The 21,304-nt window shown below is 50.9% G+C and overlaps 1 protein-coding gene across 1 annotated transcript in view; it reads right to left on the bottom strand.

Annotated features, from left to right (window-relative positions):
* Positions 1 to 7,633, bottom strand: part of ACBD6 (acyl-CoA binding domain containing 6) — an 80,903-nt gene extending 73,270 nt beyond the window's left edge. Inside the window, exons 1-3 of the mRNA XM_062497409.1 lie at positions 7,436 to 7,633; positions 911 to 975; positions 310 to 406 (exon numbers count right to left, since the gene is read on the bottom strand). Coding sequence (XP_062353393.1) covers positions 310 to 406; positions 911 to 975; positions 7,436 to 7,633 — 360 coding nt within the window. The remainder of the gene's footprint in view (positions 1 to 309; positions 407 to 910; positions 976 to 7,435) is intronic.
* Positions 7,634 to 21,304: the final 13,671 nt, after the last annotated feature.

Genomic DNA, 21,304 nt, shown 5'->3' with positions numbered 1-21,304 from the left:
AAGGATAAAAAGTATCTTTACATGCTAAATACAGCATGAACCAATAAGAGCAAAATAAATTAGATCACTACAGCCAAAGCAACCCCTGTGCATGCGCTTGCTATAATGAAGATCATTATGAATGAAAGAGATGGTTCTTCATGCTTCAATCATAACAAAAGGAGAGTTTTAAAAACGAATTTAGACTTTGATCTGCTCAAAATGAAGTTTGCCATGCAGCAATTAAAGCCTGTGAGAAGTTGAACCATTGTCAGCTTCACAAAGACAAATGCTGGCTTGTTTTCCGAAGGATATTTCCACGTTTCCTACCTGTGGATTCCAACTGGGGTCGAGTTTTTTCACTGCAGAGATGTACTCCTGCATAGCTTGGTGAGGGCTGGTATCTCCCAGGGCTTTCCAAGCCTCCCTAGGAGCAACAGCAAAAAATCAGTGAGCCCCTCACAGACAGGACAAGGTGTTTTTATAGCGGCATCAGTGGAATACAGCAAACAGATTTAGCAAAATCCTTTCAAGGCATGCAAAGCCATCTTTCATTCAGCTTGAAATGGTCAACTTTTCTCTGAGGCCATGAAGAGCCACTGCCAGTGCAGCTCAGATGTGAAAGGATCTTTCAGGAGACCCTGATCCAGACTGGAACACAGTTTGTGCTCACTAAGCTGTAGCTGTTTTCACATTTTTGCTGTATGCATGCCAGTTCTGGATGAAGACAGTAAATACAGGAGTCTGGGATTTCACATCTGTATCAGGCATAGCAGCAAACATTTTCCTGTTAAACAAAGTATTTTAATGCCATTTCAGTGGCAACAGTCTGAGCTGACATCCCTGTGGTCCATAATTTGCCAACAGATGAGACAAGATGGAACAAAAAGCAGAGTCAGAATTGCTAGGAATGCAAAGGATTTCATCTTACCATTTCTGCTTTCCCTCAAAATCAAAGAAGCTTGGCTTGGGGGTGTTACAGGTTCCAAGTTTCACCTAAAGAAAATAAATTTCCTTCTGTCAGAAAAAAACAGAGGGGAGCAGTGCAAGGAAAATTCTGTGCTCTGATGGTTTCAGGGTAACTGTGTCATAGGTCAGAAGAAAGGTTTTTTTTGGGAAACAACTTCATCAACCCCACCTTGCCCCTCCTTTAGCACCTCTGCATCCCTGGGTTTTCTTTGCATGATGCATGGGAAGCAATTTTGTTGTGCAGCTCATTTCTTTTGCATGCATTACCCACGGGGATAACCAGTGAGTGATTTCTCACTAATGTTATGATTATTACCCAGCCAAATGCCTCATCTTCCACCAGGATAAAGACAAATTCTGTTGATTAGGGTTTCTACAGAGATGATTATTCATTATGGCTGAAATTCACCTGCTTCTGCACAAAACTTGAGTAAACAGACTTTGCTTAATTAAAATATATATAATTGCTTAATTAAGGTCCTCTGGGAGGCAAGGGGACAAACTTGGAGCAAAGGAATGCCAGGCAGCTCCTGAATTTGCTCTGAGGCACCTGGCTACAGGAAGCACTGCATGAGAGACGGGTCAAGGCCTGAGTGCCAGAGATGAACCAACCTGCCAGAAGCAAGGCAGAAATTAAAATGTCTGTGTGTGGGTGGGTGAAATTAAAGGAAGAAAGGGAACAAGAGCCCAGGGATAGATATATGGAAAAAAAATGCCATAGCCAGTGTAAAACTCTTGGTGCCAGTGGAATTCAAGCAGTTTTCCACATGTAAAATTTTTTTAACACAAGGATGATGGGTCAAAGGCTAGAAGTCAGAGCTGAACCAGAGCAGCAGCTCCTGGGAAGCAGTTATAACAGCAAGTCCCCCTAGGACAGGACACAGCACAGATGGGGACCCCAGGAAAGGGACACAGGTACATCCTGGAGGTGGGCAAAGGCTTCTGGAGAAACATTTTGGTAGCAGAGCAAAACCAAACTGCATCCAGCAAATGTTTTTTGAAATATGCTTAAGTGTTCAGGCAGGTGAAGTGCTTAAATCAACTAACAATTCTTCACCTTAACAGGGTGGGGATTTTATGCTGAGGATGGAAGCATTAATCAGGCTTTAAAGAGAGCATGCCCATGCTGAGAGATATTTATTAGTTACACTATGTTTTTCATTTAAAATGTTAGAGGATATGAGTGACTGTAACTGAAATTAATTTTCTGTACATGAATTGACTCCCAGTGAGCAATTCATCCAAATTAGAACATCTTAGCTGGCCTTTAAAACAATATATTGCATTTCATGGAGAAATAGGAGAATAGGCTAGCAACAGTTAAGTTCTATAAATCAGTCACAATTCATGTAGTCTAAATGTTTTTTTCCATGCTCTGAGGTGGATTGGATCACTTGTTTTAAAAAGCAAAACAAACTAGGGAATAAAATGCAAATTCATTATCTGTATGGAAAACGCCTGCTTGGCAATTCTTTAGTTCAACAGCCAACCTGCAGAAATTGGCCAAGATAGATAAAAAAAATAAATCTGTTTTAATATTAATTTTCCACTGCCATCATCAAAACACGACAGCAGTTTTCTCTCTGGAGATTTGGCACTCAAAGGCTGCTGTAGTGTTGGGGGAGACTGTTAGTAACATTGATAGTAATACAAATCAAGGAACAGTGGTTAAATTTCATCCATCAAGAGGGGAAAAAAAGTGCACTTGTGCCCTGCTTTCCATTTGAAGGTACATTAAAAAGGCTTGCAGTGGTTTTGTTGGAAAGAATAAAACACAAGATTTTGGCTCCTCTCTTTTTGCTGCAAGACTCACAATACAGGAGAAACTAAGGAGGAATTTAACATAAAAGGGGACCCAAGCCTGACAGCTGAGGAAGGGGAGTTAAACATGCCAATACAGACAAAAAAAAGGCAAAATTTTGTGCAGGACTCTGTCCTCCTGCCACTTCCCTAGAGGACCTCAAAAGCTGTTTTACTCTATAGCCAGCACGAAGCCAAGAGCCTTTATTAGTATTTAAAATTAAGACTTTCACATTCTACATCCAAAAAAATAATTCCTGAAAGTGTCTAGGGTGCTGACTGGTCACTTGATGCTCAGTGCTCCGGGTTTACAGTTCATCAGCTGCATTAAAAGAACATGACATCCAGAATGCATTAAAAACTTCCTGGTATTGCTTCTGCATGCAGAGTTGCCTGCAGGCACTATTGTGGGTTGCACAAACGTGACCCAGGCAGCCCCCAACAGGCAGTGTCTGCAGTCATCTGCATCTGTGGCCAAAATAAATTTGGAAACCTTGGATGAGGCCTTCACCTGAGAGCTGAAGGTCAATGACATTCAGAAGAGGGAGAGATGCTCAGAGATGTGTTAATGCTGTTCACCATCCCCATACACCTTGAGCTGCTGCTCCACACTCTGAGAAACCTTGAGCTTCTCCTCACACCTTACTCCATGACTCGTTCTCCCTCCCTGGTGGTGGTTAAATGGCTCTTTGCTGATTTTTCTGCCAACATACTTATACAGTGGAGTGTTCCAGCCAAATATTCCTACCTGATTGTAACTCTTGTAAGGTCAATTGTATTTGCAGCCTCCCTATGGAGCAATAACAGGAACAGAACCTCCACGGACAGCAGGACTGAGCTCTCACTATACACAAGCCAAGTAAAATAAAATGCTTTTTCAAGATGGCAGTTCCTGCCTGTTCCTACCCACAGCTCTGCCCCAACCCATGGAAAAGCCCTGACTGAAAATGGGGCCTAAGGAAGGACAAGCAAACACCGACCACAGAACGGGGGTCATGATGACCAAGGGACTGCATATCCCAGAGAGACAGAGTCACACTGGTAACAACCAAGTCAGTGCCATCACACAGTTCCATGCCACAGGAAGCTGCACGCAGAAATTCTTGTGTTCAGGGCAGGCCTGTGCCATCACATTCCACAATATACTTGAAAGACATCATGCAAAATTGGTATTACATCCTTGAGCCCACACTCGGAGACAGTACAGGCCCCGTTCTGCCACTGGACTTCCAGCTTGCCAGCCCCTCTCAGTATTTACATACATAATCCTCCTCCCAGCAGGGCAGTTTTCCCAGTCCAGTCCTTTCCAGCAAGTTCTGGATCCCCTCCCCTATCTAAATCACCACTGCTACATTGGTCTCCATTACAGCACCTTCTGAGCCTCCAATTTTGACATTCTCGACATGACGGGCAAGCGCTCCCTTCACTTCACCACTACAGACACAAGGCCCAGACTAGTGATTTGCCCAAAGCCACACAGAAAGTAGTAGAAGGAAAGAAAAATCAGTCCCAGCCCAGAGCCTTATGGACTAGTCTGTTCCTCCTGTTGTGGGGCAGAGTCATAAACTCAGTAACGTCTTCTAAAAACCTCACTGGAGACGACAACTAAGCAGTTCCCTTATTTTCAGGTCTCTGACACATAAACAAAATCAGAGAGAAAAGTAATAAAATCCTGAAATGGCCTCTAATAAAAGGTAATAAAATTCCAGGAAAATGCCTATATACCTAAACAGTTGGAAATAAATAATATACAGTATTTTAACAGAGAGCTCAGCTGTTACTGTCACCTCTTTTATGACGGTGCTGTATCTTAAATCAAAGCCTTTAGTGACACAAAATACTAAACTGGGAAAAGACAAGGATGCCAAATCAAGGACAGTGGACAGATCTGAGTCAGCACCTTTCCTGTGCCAGCAATTCCACCATCCAGCGGGGCAATATATTAGCAGCTCATTATGCATCCTGATATGGCTGCTGTAATTAAATATAGAAAACTTGCATTAAGCACCCTCGTTTTGATTTAAAGCACAAAATGCTGCAAAACTTAAAGTTAGCAGGGCATAATCTTGCAGTGGCTGTGCTAGCAAACCTCTCCCATTGCCAGTGCCAGCACTACACTACCAGGCACTCTGTAACAGGGAGAGCACCTTTCCGAACTGGGAAGGCACAGAAATCCAGGAGCCAAGCACAGCCTGAAACCAAGGAGCACAAAGTCACTTGCTGTCACATCCTGCTTGGTCAGAGACACAGGAGAAGGACAGATAAATGCCCTGTTCTTCTCAGTGGAAGGCAACTGGAAATCTGTGCTGACAAAATGTTAATTGCCAGCTTTTCCTGACTTGTATCAAAACTCCTGTGAAAGAGCTTCTGATTTTTGCAATTTTTAACATTAAACTCCTTATTTGTCTTACAGAACTAACACCAGGAAGCCCTCTGTAGTCTGTGGACAATCGTGAGCTGACAAGCAAGCAAACCCTTACCATTTCTATCCAGGATAGTCACAAAGCATTTGAAACAGAGCAAAAAAAAAAAAAATAGAGATGTTATTTGCAACAAGCATCCTGAGAATACAGACAAAAAAATATAGAAAAAACATCTTTTCCCTCTCATCCTGGGCATTGTAAAATTTTCCTCGTATTTTTTTTCCTACCCTCCTTTCTCTTACAAGAGAAAGAGAAACCTGGGTTCCTGTTTAAGCGCCAAGCACAGCCCGAAAACAAAACCTCACGTGACCAGCTTGCTTTTAAAGTAATTACTAGTCCACAAACCACAGCCTGGGAGCTGCCAGCTTAGAGGATAATTAAATATTGCACTAAAAAATTGAGAGCACTTATACATGGCAGTAGTAGGACATAGGTAATCCATACGGGAGGAACATATATGGAAGATGTGCACACCCAGCTTTGTTCATCCAAATGAGTGGGATTCAGATCTTGAGCTGAGGCAGCACCTCTTGCCACACACTTGAGCCACAGAATCACAGATTGGTTTGGGCTGAAAGATCACCTAGTTCCAAGCCCTGCATGGACAGGGACACCTTCCACTACAACAGGTTGCTCAGAGCTCCATCCGGCCTATATTTGTAATTTTACCCTTTTATCTTCTGGGTGTAACAACACTAACAGTTTTCTGTTTCTCCAAGTTAAGTTACAGTCCTTTGCAACTGGAGCTTTGTTTGGTTTATGTAACTTTTCCCACAGGAGCAGGAAGAAGTTACACTGTGCATTCCAACAGGATGCAACCCATAGCTTGCTCAGTTCACACACTGGCTGAAGGGGAAGTGGGGGTTGTGTTCAAGGTTACAACCAGAGCCCACCAGTTCAGCTGGAGTTTGTCCTCCACACCAATTTCAACCACGGTGGACTCCGCCAAAGCCAAACCAATGCTACAGAATCATTAAGGTGGGAAAAGAACTCCACGATCATTCAGTCCAACCTTTGGCCAAACACCACCATTCCCACTAAACCATATGGCAAAGTGCCACATCTGCTTGGTTTTTGAACACTTCCAGGGATAGTCATTCCACCACTTCCCTGGGCAGCCCATTCCAATATTTGCCCACTCTTCATGCAAGAATTTTTTCCTAATATCCAACCTGGACCTCTGCTGGCAGAACTTGAGTCTCGTTCCTGTTGTTCAAAGGATGCAGTGCCAGGGCCACCCGCACTGAGCAAGGGTGAGAGGAGAGGTGAGGAACAAGAGCCAGGATGATGGATTTACAGAGTGATTTGGTTTGGAAAAGACCTGTGAGATCACCGAGTCCAACCTTAGACCGATTACCACCTTGACAACCAGATCACAGCATTAAGGGTCACATCCAGTAACACCTCCAAGAACAGTGACTCCATCGCCTCCCCTGGGCAGCCCCTTCCAATGCCTGACCACCTTTTCAGTGAGGAATTCTTCCTGGTGTCCAACCTGAACTGCACCCGATCCAGCTTAAGGCTATTTCCTTTTGCCCTGTCACATGTTACTTGGGAGCAGAACCCGACCTCCACCTGGCCACAACCTCCTCTCAGGTGGTTGCAGAAAGCAACAAAGTTCCCCCTGAACCTCCATTTCTCCAGGCTGAGTCCCCCCAGCTCCCTCAGCTGCTCCTCACCAGACTTGTGTTCCAGCCCCTTCCCCAGCTCTGCTCCCTTCTCTGGACATGCTCCACCACCTCAGTGTCCTTCCTGAACTGAGGAGCCCAAAACCGAACCCAGAATTTGAGATGCGACCTGACCCACAGCCAGCGCAGGGGGTCGGTCACTGCCCTGGTCCTGCTGGAACTGGAATTTTCTATTCTCTGCGTTATCTATCACCGCTCACTATGGCTCATACAGCCTAGGATGTTTTGGCCTTCTCGGGCTCGTGTTTAGCTGCTGTGGACCAGCATCGCCGGGTATTTTCTCGCTGGCGCACTTCCCAACCACTCTTCCCGCACATTTCGCGGCGCTCTGTCCCACCAGACTCCATCCAGCTCCCTCGCAGCTGCAGCCGGCGCTGTCCCGGACGGAAACACCTCCGCTCCCGCCATCACCCGGGACGCAACTTTCCTCCTGGGCATTGCTGCCACGTTTTGGGCCGCGGCCCCGGGAGAGCCCCAGGCCCGGCCCCTCCGAGCACCACACTGGCCTCGCCCCCGCACCGGCCCGGCCCGCTCGCCCCGGGGCCGCGCTCAGCCCGTGGGCCGGTCCCGCCTCACCTGCTTGTAGCGGGCGTACAGGTAGAGCAGCTGCTCCTTGCTGGCGGTGGACAGCAGCGAGGGGAGCCGCTCGGCCGCCTGCTCGAAGAGCGCGGGCAGGTCCCGGCCCGGCGGCGCCGCGCCCGTGGCCGCCGCCTCGGAGCCCGAGCTGAGCTCGCCGCCGCTCCCGCCCGCCGCCGACAGCGGGGGCGACGCCATGGCGGCCCGCGCCCGCCCCGGTCCGCCCGACAACACGCTCCCCCGCCGCGCCTCGGTACGCGCGCCCGCACCGACCGCGGGAAACGCGCCCCACGCACGAGGGTTCCGGGCGGCCGTGGATCCGCGTGCCGGGGAACGGCGGCGGACGGAGAACGGCAGAATGGTTTAGGTTGGGAAAGAACTCCAAGGTCATCGAGTCCGAACGTTTCCCCAGGAGCACCAACATGTTCGCCACTAAACCACGTCCTCAGGTGCCACGTCCGCGAGTTTTTTGAGCGCTTACAGGGACGGTACTGCCCTGAGCAGCCTGTCCCAAAGACTGACAGCCCTGTCCGTATAAAAACTTTCCTGACATCAATTCTAAACCTCCCCTGACGCAACTTGAGGCCGTTTCCTCGCACCCTGTCGCTAGCTGCCTGGGCGAAGAGGCTGACACTGAGCTCCTTCCACCCTCCTGTCAGGGGGCTGTAGAGAGCGAGGTCTCCCCTGAGCCCCAGCTCTCTCAGTCGCTCCTCACCAGAATTTTTCCCCAGCTCCATTGCCCTTCTCTGAACTTGCTCTAGCACCTCAATGTCCTTCCTGAATTGAGGGGCCCAGAACTGGACACAGGATTCAAGGTGTGACCTCTCCAGTGCTCAGCACAGTTAAAGGGATAAATTAAGGGATTGGATCTTAAAGCTCATCCAGTCCTGCTCCCCCACCACGGGCAGGGACACCTCCCACTGGACCAGGCTGCTCAAAGCTCCGTCCAACCTGGCCTTGGACACTTCCAGGGATGGGGCAGCTACAGCTTCTCTGGGCAGCCCCTCCCGCGTCCCCCGCGGTCCCGTCCCGGGGCTGCCGCCGCCTCCTCCTCGTCATCATCTTCCTCCTCCTTTTCTTCCTCCCGGGACCACTGGAGGGCACTCGCAGGCCGCTCCGGGACGATCCCGGCGAACGAGCTGCACAATGCCCGGGACACGCTGCCTCGGTGTCCGCCGGGATCCTCCCGGGACACGATGTCCGGGATCACCCGGGATGAAGCCGGGACACGATGTCCGGTGTCAGCCGAGCTCCTCCCGGGATGCGGTGCCGGATTCCCAGGGGTGACCCTGCCCTGCCTTGCCCGGGGGTCCCGGCCATGAGCCATTGCAAAGCCGGTTAATCTTTATCTCGGTATCTACTTCGGGTGGAAAGTTCCCCTGTCCCGGGCACAGCTGTCGAGTCCCTCTTTCGGACCGAGTCCCTCGGTCCCCCTTCCTCCACTGCCGGCCGTGGCGAAAGGCAGCCCCGAGTCACCCGGGGAGCTCGTGGCCACCCCCAGCCCCTGGCCCGCTCCGTGCTGCGGGGGGCTGCGACCTGGGGGTCTCGGTTCTGGGGTCCCTGCATCACCCCGAGGCACCGGGTGATGGATGAAGATGAAGGTGCTTCACGCACATGCCGTGGTGTCTCCGTGTGGCGTCTCCCAGCCACGTCTGACTCAACCACAGAATAGAAAATATTCTGAGTTGGAAGGGACACGCAAGGATCATCCAGTCCAACTCCTGGCCCTGCACAGCGCAGCCTCAAGAGGCACGCCATGTGCCTGAGAGTGTTGTCCAAATGTTTCTTCAGCTCTGTCAGTCTTCATGCTGTGACCACTTCCCTGGGGAGCCCAACCACCCTCTGGGTGAGGAACCTTTCTCTGATATCCAGCCTAACCCTCCCCTGATGCAGCTCCGTGCCATTCCCTCAGGGCCTATCACTGTGATGCTCCAGCTTGCTGCCTTGGATATGTTGGGGCTTTTTCCACCTCTAAGAAAAGCCTCTGGCACCCAGTGAATCTGTGAAAAGTGTAAGAGGAAAAAAGCCAACCTTTTCCATTCAGCAGCCTGTGAGCAACGCATGCACCCACTTTTCCATCCAGGGGCTTCCAGAGGAAAAAGAAGGAAAAAAATTACATTCAATGGGAGGCAGAAATAGTTTGGGCTTTTTCTCTTACCCTCTTCACAGCCTCGCTAGGTGCCAGAGGCTTTGTTTAGGTGGGGAAAAGCCCCAAAATAGCCAAGGCAGCAAGCTGGAGCATCACAGTGATAGGCCCTGAGGGAATGGTACGGAGCTGCATCAGGGGAGGGTTAGGCTGGATATCAGAGAAAGGTTCCTCACCCAGAGGGTGGTTGGGCTCCCCAGGGAAGTGGTCACAGCATGAAGACTGACAGAGCTGAAGAAACATTTGGACAACACTCTCAGGCACATGGCGTGCCTCTTGAGGCTGTGCTGTGCAGGGCCAGGAGTTGGACTCGATGATCCTTGCGTGTCCCTTCCAACTCAGAATATTTTCTATTCTGTTTCTATGATCACTGAGGCACCTGGACACAGCCATGCAGGGCCACCAAACCACGGCACTGTCCCTGTCCCTGAAGTGGGATGAGGTTAGGTATACCACAGCCCTCCATGAAAAAGGAGGGGATCCCTGCATCCCAGCTTGTGTGGGGCAGTGGAATCCCATCCTCTCCTCAGTATCCGACTGGCAACAGATTCAGCTGTGCTAGAGCACCCAATCTTCCCCCAGCTATTTTCTGTGGGGACAAGGGGTACCCTGCTAGTTGCAGCCTTTGTAGGGGGGGATGAAGCCCTGGTTTGAACTGGGAAGGAGGAAAAAGGCTGAACCAACCCTTGGCTCTGCCACCTGCAAACAAGCAAACAAACAAACATATATATATATAATTGACTGACACCCAGCCTGGTAAACAAACGGCAATATTTATATGCACTCATTCTCCCACCACTCCCCAGCAGTCCCTCTGGGCTCCGTCCAGGTCCAGCCCAGCCAGCCCTGCTCGGTGCAGGGCAGCAGCACCCAGCCCGACCCAGCCGGCGCTCCACAGGCAGCGTGGAATCCACTTTGAATAGCTTGGGAAAAGTACTCGCAGCAAATGAACTGGAGCGCACATCCTCCGCACGCTCTCCGCCGTGTCTCCATGGTGAGAGAGCCCTCCCTGCCTTGCCGGCTTTCTTCTCTAGGGCACTTAGGGCGCCTACCAGCTCTCGTTCACTTTTTCCTTGCCTTTTTTTGTTTTAAAGACCGACTGCGACTGCACCGAGGGTCTGATCCTTCCTCCCACACACTCATTCTGGCACGCGTGGGAGCAGGTTTGATGCAAGGTGCCCGTGGAGGTTTCGGGAGCTTGGCGTGGAAATGCTGAGGATGGGGATGCTGGGCTCAGACATGCTGCTCCTGCTCTGATGATGGATAATGTCAATATAGTTGCTGGTTCCCAGCAGCCTGGGTGAGAGCAGAATAGGATCCCGGTTCCAAGGCCCTTGCACTGGATGCACAAACCACCCCCGAAAACATGAGGTGGTGCAGGGCTGGGAGAGCCCCCAGTCATCCCAGTATAAGCCAGGTCGAATTTGGCCCATTCCCCCATCACTGGGCTGCAGAGCACACAAAACCAGAAGCGTTACAAGCACCAGGTGGTAAAAAAGAAATCATGCAGGGCCCTTGCCTGGGCTGCGTGTGTGGGTCTGCCCCAGGACTCAGGCTGGGATAGCAAACACACAGTAACAGGCTGTGACCAGCAATGCCAAGCAGGGAAAAAATACCCCTGCATAATTATCATATCCATCCTGCTGGTCAGCCTGGAGACCTGTCATTGTCCCTGAGCAGAGGGCAGAGACCACCACACACATCAAGCCTCGGCCAGCCTGAAAGCAACATCTGAAGGGATCCCTGTGAACTAAGCTATGATTACTTTTTTCTTTTTTTTCCACAACAAAAGGAGAAGAAGGCAGTTAAGAGCTGGTTTGTTTGTAGATGTATCTTTTACTAGGAGACACCTGGCTTTGGAGGAGGAGTAGGCTGGGGATGTGTGTGGCTCCTGAGAGCGAGTGGCACAGGGAGCAAGTGGCACTCCCCTCCTGTGGCACAGCCCACAGCACACCTCAACCTGGCATATGTCACCCCTGCTGTGGGCAGAGCTTCTCCTCTGGTTAATAAACGTCCCCTCCTGGCTCCTGAGCTCCTGCAGGCTACCCACTGCCTATGTTCTCATCCTGCCCCTCTCCTTTTCTTTGTCCCCCTCATCACATTTTGGGAGATTTGGTTCCTGCACCAATGTCCCAGGGGTAGAACCCTCCTCTCCATCATGCCTCCCACCATTCCCCTGCCAGAGCACAGGATGGACCAAGAGGGACTCACTTCTGACTGAGACTTTGCCAAACATCCCTGTAGGGCACCACCAAGCCCTGTCAAAGCCAAGCACCCCCATACCTTGCCTGCATATGGAGCCTGGAGCTGCGTGGGTGGCAGCTGCCTGCCAAAGCCATTTCTTGGCAGAACATGAGGTTAACGGCTGAGAACTTTTCCCCTGGCCCCCAAGATGACAAAGTCCTCACTGTGAAAATCCAAGCTGTGCTGCCAGTTTTGGGCAGGCAGCACTCTGGTGCAATGCTTTGGGCTCCATGCTTTACCCCCACCTTCCCTTCCACGCTGCTACCACCTCTTGTATCTGCTCTGTGCCCCGCACACAGAAGGTGTGCTTTGGTGGCTCCTGCTTTGGTGGCTCCCCAAATCCCACAGGCCTTGTGCAGAAAGCACACCCCAAAGCACAGAGCTCTGCATTGAGCAGCCACCCTCCTTCCCTGCCTGGAGCACAGGAGTGCTGGCGTGGGGCTCAGGCTCGTCAGGCAGTGATAGGGCAATGTGTGCCTATGATTTCCATAAGGAATATTGATTTTTGTACATGTATTGCCACACATGTCACAGCACCTGGCTTGCCTTCACCCCTGCAGTGGGAGAAGGAGGAGGGGAGACAACCACTGAGTGCTTCTCCTCTCCTCTGCACGCTCACTGCTTTAGCAGACACAAAAACCCCTGCTCCTTCTTCCCCCTGTGTGTCCCCTCTCAGCAAGGCATAGCAAATGCACACCCTGCTCAGTATTTTTGGGAACAAATACCTGCTGTAGCAGCCAGGACCCTGCAGTGTGGCTGCAAGAGCTGTGCCCCTTTGTTCCTGATTTCCATGAAATAGAAGTGGAGTCACAGGCAACAGGAAACTAAAATTCAATACTGGCTAGGGAAGAAGTTAAACAAAGAACTGAGGTCTCTGCCCTGGCATTAGCCAGGCCCCCCTCTCATACATCACCTCCAAGGAGTTTGGCTCCATTGCACATTTTCCCTGCATTTGTTAAAGCAGCAGGACCATTTGTTTGTGTATAATAAAGGAAGTCTGGAGTAAAAAAATGTGTAATTAGCACATCCATCATATATGTTTTCTTAGGTATCAATAAAACATCGATCCCCTCCTTCCATAAATTCCTGTGCCGTGCTGAATACAAATCAGCAGGAACACATAACCCCCCTCAGATGTGCATAAATCTGCCTTCTCCTGGCATATCATTAAACCTCTTAAACATTGATGTAAAAATTCCTCTGGCTGGTGCTGAACACTGATCCCCAAGCATGCCCGAAGCCCTGCTGGGCTGACATCAGCACCAATGTGGTTGCAACACAGAAACTGGCCAGAGGTTCAAAGGTTGCAGCTGGAGCTGTGCAAATAGTGAATCTCTCAGTGGAGAGAGAGATCTCAGCACTAAGTCTTTTTGTTTTGGGGCTGCCAAATGAAATGCTGTGTGTATTCTGTTTTCTAAATGGAGATGAAAAGGAGAAATTTCATTTTGGTTAACATTTTGGTTAAGCAAACACAAAAATCTTTCTTTTTGTTTCATTTTATTCATCCTCCTGCTTCTTCTACCGATTCCCCTTTTTTGTTGTTGTTGTTTTGTTTTTGTTTTTGTTTGTTTCTTTTTTTTTTCCAGCAGGAAAGTCTGCTTGTTTGACCCCAGAGGAAAGGAGGTTCAGGGGAGACTTTATTGCCCTCTACAACTCCCTGAGAGGAGACTGTAGCCAGGTGGAGATTGGTCTCTGCTCCCAGGTTGCAATAGATAGGATGAGAGGAAATGGCCTCAAACTGCACTAGGAGAGGTTCAGGTTAGATATTAGGAAAAAATTCTTCAGGAAAAGGGTTGTCAAACTCTGGAATAGGCTGCCTGGGGATGTGGTGGGGTCGCCACACAACAACCACAGCAGAACCCTGAGCTGTGAAACAAACCCCATGGTGTTATTCACTGAAAATAACAAAAGAAAAAAGTCACTTCTTATGCGTGGGGTTTTTCACCAGGATAATGATAGAATTTAGCTCAATTTGGATGTTTCAGTTCCCCAGAAAATACCCGGAGAAGACAGAGCTGAGGTGTTCAGCAGGAAAGCCCAGCTGAGTCTGGGCTGCCACCTCCACACTGCCCTGCCTCTTGTCAGCACCCCCTCGGATCATTGAGTGAGTAAGGGCTTTATTTGTCACTTCCATGTCACTGCAAGACTGTGGATGTTCCTCATTTTCCTCTCCCTCTCCCCAGGCAGGGTTCCCTGCATCTCTCTGATACCCAGTTCTCAAATTCCCTGGCAGCTCACGGGCCACTGTGGCTGCTGGCAGCACAGTGCTGACCTGCCTGGAACACACCAAACACCCCACAGGCAGGAGATCTAATCTGTGGTGTTGGAAAGAAGTGCCTAGCAGTGATCCTGCCGGGATGCTGCCCTCACCTGCACCCCACCTATGGCCCTTGGTCTTATCCAGGGCCACCAGGAAGGTTTCTCCACAGTGAGTGTTTGGACCTGTTGTTCGTTCCTGTTGAGCCCCTGGATAATCCTCATTCCTGTCCATGGAGACGAACACCAGCTGATGAGCTCTCCTTACATCCTGTATCCCTCCCCAAACCCTCCTTACTGGGAGTTACCCCTCATCCGACATTCTTCCCTGGAACCCTTTCTGAGCACTGCCTGTGGCTGACTGGAGCAGCTCTGGAAAAGCTGCTTCTGATGCTGGCTCTACTCCCCCAGAGCGCAGAGATGGAAGGGAGTGCCTGTAATTGCAGCTGTCAGGAGTAACAATCACAGTGCTGCTGTTATAAATGGCTCCAGCCTGACTTTTACTTACAGATTTCCCTCACGTGATGCCACAAGTCGTGCAAGATAAAACCTGCACAACAGAAAAGCAATTGCACCCTCCAGCCTTGTGGAGGGGGATTTATTACTTGCTCTGGCTGTAAAATAGAGCAGGCATGGCTCGGGCTGCAGGTCAGCATGTCCTGGTGGGGCAGGATGGGGTCGTTCAGAGGCAGGGGACACCCAGTGTCCCCTCCATGTCACCCTGCAGGTGTCAGAGCCCATTCAGTGGTCCCTGTTGGCAAGGAAAGGGTTTTCCTGCCAGGTTTATAAAAGTTGTGATGATGTCTGGAGACAGAGAGGGATCTGGGGGTCTCAGGCTGTGAGGGTGACCCTTGCCAAATCTGCTGGCATTGCTTGGAGGCACTGAGAAATGCCAGGGGGTTCCACATATGTGTGGTTTGTTCCAGGGCTAATTTCTATGGTGAGGACAAAGCCTGGCCCACGGGTGCCATCGGAGATCAGAGATGTTCTGCTCCCTGCAGAGCAAGGAGGTCCCAGCATGGACTCAGCCCAGAACTGGGATGGGAATCCCCCTGGTGTGCTGCCCTGGTCGCACAAGGGTCTCTGGGACACGTCCCCACTTTCTTTAAATGATTCTTTCTGATCTGACATCTGTCCTGGGTCTGCAGGACCTGGAGCTGTACGTTATGGTACCTGTGGATGGTTCACACTCAGCCCTGGTGCATAAGGGAATGACCTGGAGATATGTGATTCCTTCTCCAGGCTGAATGAGACCCTCCAGGGAGGGACAGCCAACCTAATGCTGTCACAGGAGATGTCCCAGCAGACTGGAGCACAATGTCTGGCACCTGCAACCCACTGGGGACATCAGCAGGAGCTGACACCCTAAGGATGCTCATGTCTCAGGGCTCAAGCTAGGCAGGGTCAAGCCAGGTTTGGCAGGAGCTGCTGTTCTTTTCCTAAAACCACTGGATTATTAAGGTTGGAAAAATCTCTAATATCACTGAGTCCAGCCATTAACTCAGGACTGCCTTGCTCACCACCAAACATGTGCCTAAGCATCACATCCACACTTTTTTTGAACACTTCTAAGGACCTTGATTCTATCACTGCCCTGGGAAGCCTGTTCCAGTGCTTGACCACTGTTTCTGTGAAGAAATTTTTTCTTAATATCCAATCTGAACGTCCTCTGGAGCAACCTAAGACCACTTCCTCCAGGTCCTGTCACATGGGAAAAGAGATTTACACCCACCTAGCTATAACCTCTGACCACAGCCCTTGCAAATAGGAAACCTGTGGCCTTTTGTGCATGTTGATAAGGTTCAGAGGTTGTTAAAAAACCCACAAAGCCATGTCAGGATTTCCAAAAGCTCCTAGGAAGTCCAGCCAGCTTTAAATGTCTCTGCCATAGCTATTACCACACACCTCAAACTTGCTGGCACTCAGCGTTTTGTTGCCACATGCTGGATAGGGGACACGAGTTCAGTGCAGAGAATTGCAGTGACAGGTCCTTCAGCATGTAGTTACAGCAGCTCACGGTGTCACACATGGGCACGGGCTGCTCTTCCCAGCAGGACCACTCACGTGGCATGACCCCATTCATTGTCTGTGTCACGGGGATGGCACAGGAAAGAGGGGTTCCTCCAGCTTTTCAATTGTGCTTCTGGCAGCTTGGTGGCTGCAGCATCGATGCACTGAGAAGTGCCAATATCTCATGTTTCCAACACAGCCTGCTGTGACTCTGGTGTGATGGTGGCATTGGTTGTGTGACCCAGCAGCAGCAGAAGCTCCATGGATGCTGTTTCTTGTCCCAGATGACCTCCCTTCCTGCTGTTTGGTGGGTGCTGACCTGTTTCCTTCACTCCCTTCATGTGGTGTATTCCCCTGGGAAGGGGCCAGCAGTCAGGATGGTGATGGGGAGGCAGGGATGTGTTTAACAAGGCAAGTGAGGTTGGGGTAAACAGGACAGGAATGGTCCCAAGGCCACCTGGCACTTTACCAGGAAACTTTACCTTTTCCCTGTCCCCTGGAAAACATCCCGAAGGGGTAAGGGTCTATGCTGACCCAGAGCACCGTGGGGCAATCCTATGGACACGGTGAGGGGCAGCAGGGACAAGCTCCCTTCAGCTTCAGGAGGGGGATTCAGCATTGGTGCTGGATCCTGGGGCTGCCTCAGGGAGGTTGGAGGCACTGCCCAGGCTCTCCTGGAAGCAGCCCAGGCAGCTCTGGGGCTTGGAGGAAGCAGCTCTTATTTCTTCTCTAATTTTAGACCTTCTCAGGGTGTTCAGTTTTCTTAACCACTGGTCAGCTGCTGTCTTCTCGCACAAATCAAGCGTGCATAAATTAAACCAGGCGCATATATGTGGATTGGAAACCATCCAGGAGCAATCACTTACACACCAGGGAAGGGCGTGAAACCCCCCATCTGCTCCCAGATTGAGGCAGCACAGCGAGTCCCCAGCCCAGCCAGCACTGGCACAGCTCCCAGGGGCTCATCCCTCTGTGGCACTGGGGCATGCTGCACTCCTGGAAGCCACATGGTAAGGGCACTGAACCGCCTGGGCAGATTCCGTGGCTGGGTTTCCAGGCAGGATGCTGCTGTGACCTCAGCAAAGTGGAGGGGACACGTGTGAGCCTCGAGGAGCTGCTGCCCGCTTGTGGCCCTGAGTGAGCCTTGGAGAGGTCACCCAGGGCAGAGGCAGCTTCTCTCCCAGAACAGGCCACACTCCTGGAAAAATAGAGCTGCTTCTTTCCCCGTGCATCCCTGAGTGTTTCAGCAGCAACCAAACCTGCAGATGGGCTTCCAGTCAGGGCGATGTTGCTGCCTGACGTTGGGACTTTTAACATCAGGTGTGTGGACACTGGATGAGAGATGTATGGGAAAAATCCTGCCCTGAGGAGTGCAGGGCAGATGATACGCAAGCTCAGCAGGGCATGGTTACTGCTCACAGACCCACATCTGCATGAGCTGCCCCATCCCTGTTGGGAATTTTGAGTCCTAAATCCACCTCTGTGATGGACTTAAGTCCCAGCAGATCAAATTCAGGCAGTGGGTAAATTGACCCTGCTGCATCCGAGGCAGAGGGAGGCAGGGCCCCTCCTGGGAGGTCTCATCCTGAAACAGGGATGGAAGCATCATAGTACCCACCTTGGAAAATCTGCAGGAGCTGACAGGGCAGTGCGTGGAAGAGGATGGATGGATACCAACATTCCTGCCTCTGGAATCAGATCAATCTGCTGCATTATTATGTCCTGGAAGACACTGCTCCTCCTGGCTTAGAAGAACTTTCTGTGAGTAGCTAATCTGGCTGTATAAACACCCTGACATCTCCCAGTGGATTTGGGCTGCTCCCAGTCTGACCTTGTCCATTGCCTCTTCCCTGGGGTCTGGGACCCCCCAGTTCCTGATGCTCATCATCACACCCTCATCCCCTGCCAGCAGGGAGAGGAAATATCAGAAAAATCAATAGCTCCAGCTCAGGCTGCCAGAGGATTTGTGCATTTTTGCACTGGGCAATCTGATGAATTGACTGCGTTCCTCAAGACCGCCATGGATGGAGATGACAATGGGAGGGCTCGGGGCTGGCTGGAGGGTGCTGGGGGTGCCCAAGCCCAGGACTGATGCTCTATTGATGCTGGAAGTCAGGGCAGCATTTCTTGGTGTGATTTACTCAATTCCCTCGTTGTTCCACATCAAGCTTGCTCCCAACTTGCTTTTACATCTGTATTTATTTATCCCCTGTCTTTCTTTCCAAGCAGTGGCAGTGAAGCCTCTGGGTCATCCCCCTGGAGTGGGAAGGATGCAGAGAACAGCCTTTGCCCCTCCTCATGCCTCTTCTGCCTCTGCACCAAGGTTGGGATGTGCTGCTGCTCCCAAAACCCTGGGATTGGGCATTATTTTTTCTGTTTTTAGTGGAGACTTGACTTTATCTTTCCAGATCCTGAATGACAAGAGAATTTAATACATCACACCAATCCCCCTGCCCCCATGGTCTAGCCTCAGTAAATCCTGCTCTGCCCATGGGGCCAGGGAAAGTTGCGCATTTCCCCCTGTGCCAAACTGAGCCCCTAAATATCCAGGTAGCTTAAAATCTTTTTGCACAGGGAGGAGGTGGGAGGAAGTCCACAGGTTTCCTGCATTGTCTCCTGCAATGGAAAACCTTCCTCTTTTTTGATTTTATGAATGCCAGTAAAGCAAATTTTCCCCCTACAAGACTCTTTTTTTCCTAAAGCCTTTTTTGAAGACTCCTTTTCCCCAGCGATGCAGGAGCTTTAAAAGTATAATTATATACTTTTAAAAAAATCCCACCATGCTATTTATAAATTATTCTATATGCTCCCAACAAAGCAAGTGCCAGACTGCACTGGCTGAAAGCCCACTCCAGCTTCTCCTTAGTTGGTTTCAAAATGCAAATAACATTGCTTCTATCATATTTTTTTTTCCAAACTACAACAGCACAGGGGAAATCACAACGCAGACTCTTTCCTGGAAAAAGGAGAGACACAAATGAGGGAAACGTGGCAGCCTGGTGCAAGGGAGGTATGGGGAGTGAGATCCAGAGTTAAGGTGCAGAGACTGGCATCCAAACTTGAGCTGTAGGGACTGAGATCCAGACCCAAGACTAGGATTGTTTGGGACCAGCGTCACTCCTCCGTGTTGCCTGGATTTCCCCTGCCTGTTCTCCACCCAGCCTTGGGCAGAAGGCAGTAGAGGCAGGCAATGGTGGTGGTGTTTTCTCTTTCATTTAAGGCTTCTTCTTGCCCTCTCTTCCTTCCTGCATTCCTCCCCCAAGCCTGGATATGCAGAGCTGAGAGTTTTGAAACCTTTAGAGGAGTTGGAAAGCCCCAAGTCCCAGCAGAGCAGTGTAACACTAGGATGCTAAGTGTGGTCCCAAAGGGTGTCTGATAACGGGAGGCAGGGATTTGCCAATCAGACATTTGAATGGAGCTGTTTCTACGTAGGGCAATGGTGAGCAAAGAACCCAGTCTCTGCTCTGCCTCCCCTGTTACCATCTGTCTTCCTTTAATGATAAAAAAATTGCATTTATTGATACAAAATAAATAAAGAAAAAGGGAAAGGGTGGGGAATCACCGGTTACTTTCCATCACGAAATTCTCCAGCTGTCTTATCAGAAGGCGTCAATCTATTATACATCCCAGTACGTATTGCAGACAACACCTCCCGCAAATAACAAAGAGCATATTTATTTCTTAATCCCCTTTCCTGCCCCCACCCCCGCCACAAGTTAACTCTGGAAGCCCTATAGCATCCAAAGGGTCGGGGCTGTAACATCCCAGCTCCGGGGGGAGCAGGCTCAGCCCCCGGGCGATGCTCTCGGGGGCAGCCGAGCCTGCCAAGGTGAGGCATTGGGAAGGCGGTGACCTGGGAAATGTGAGCCAAACTGTGCCAGCCACCGCGGCGGACTCGTGCCGGGGTCACCGCCGGTCAGGCTTGCTGAGAGCATGAAGGGCCCGAAAGCTCTGTTCATTAAAGGGTTTGCTGCAAACGTGATTAAGAGATGGTATCAGCCAGCGCCGTGCTGGCTGCCCGGCGAATCTCAGCCCTCACAAATCACGGATCCCCGGGCCTGCGACAGGACCCCCATAAATCTCCGCAGCAAAGGAGCCCTGCGGGTGTCAGGGGACATTTGTCCCAGGGCCAGCAGCGGGGATGGGATTGGCTCTGTGAGGGTGGGGGAAAGCTGAAAACTGGCACCTGAAGTCGTGCCAAAGGTTGGGAGGTTCAAAGGAAGACAAAATTAATCCCAAATGCGGCAAATCCCCAAAAACCAAGGAACTAGGGAGGGCAGGGTTCGGGCTGCTGAGAATCTTGGGGATAACCAGGGGTTGCAGCCCCATTCTGAGCGGCTCCAGTTTGGTCTGTCAGGCCGCGACCCAGAGGGTATCAAATCCCCAGCCCCAGGGATGTGTATTCCAGGGCAGACGTGGCCCGTTCAGGTGGGCTTGCTCCAAGAGCTGCCCTCCAATCCCAGATCCCCCTGTCCCAGCCTGGATGTGCACAGCATTGCTGGGCAGCGCAAGAACAAACGTGGTGTAGATAACGCAACTTTTGGAAAATTTTCCCTTTCCTCTCCTCTCCTCTCCTCTCCTCTCCTCTCCTCTCCTCTCCTCTCCTCTCCTCTCCTCTCCTCTCCTCTCCTCTCCTCTCCTCTCCTCTCCTCTCCTCTCCTCTCCTCTCCTCTCCTCTCCTCTCCCTTTCTTTCCCCCTCTTTCTTTCCCTTTTCTCCTGGTCTTTCATGGCCTGTCAGCCCAGCTTCCCTCCTCCTTCAATCCTTGCTCCTATTCGTTCCTGCACTTTCTCCTACTCTTTCCCCCATCTTCACCCCTGTTCTCTGTCTTTCTTCTCCTTGACCCCTCTGCATCCTGCCACTTCTTTTCCCCCGTGTACGCCACACTCCCTACGACACCTTTCCCCTTCCCTCCCTCTGTTTCACTTTATCTCCACCCCATTCCCTTTCCATCACATCCCATCCACATCCCATCATATGCTGATCTCATCCCATCCGACTCCTTCCCCAATCCCATTCCCTTCCCCCTCCACCCCATTCCTATTCCCTCTCTATTCCATTCCCTTCCCCATCTATCCCTTTTCTATTCCATCCCGTCCCGTCCCGTCCCGTCCCGTCCCGTCCCGTTCCCGTCTCGTCCTCACCCCGTTCCCGTCCCGTCCCCATCCCGTTCCCGTCTCACCCCCATCCCGTTCCCATCTCTCCCCGCATTCC

This window comes from Cinclus cinclus, chromosome 8 (assembly GCF_963662255.1).
Source record: "Cinclus cinclus chromosome 8, bCinCin1.1, whole genome shotgun sequence".
Lineage (NCBI taxonomy): Eukaryota > Metazoa > Chordata > Aves > Passeriformes > Cinclidae > Cinclus > Cinclus cinclus.
This window is presented reverse-complemented; position numbering and strand designations above follow the sequence as displayed.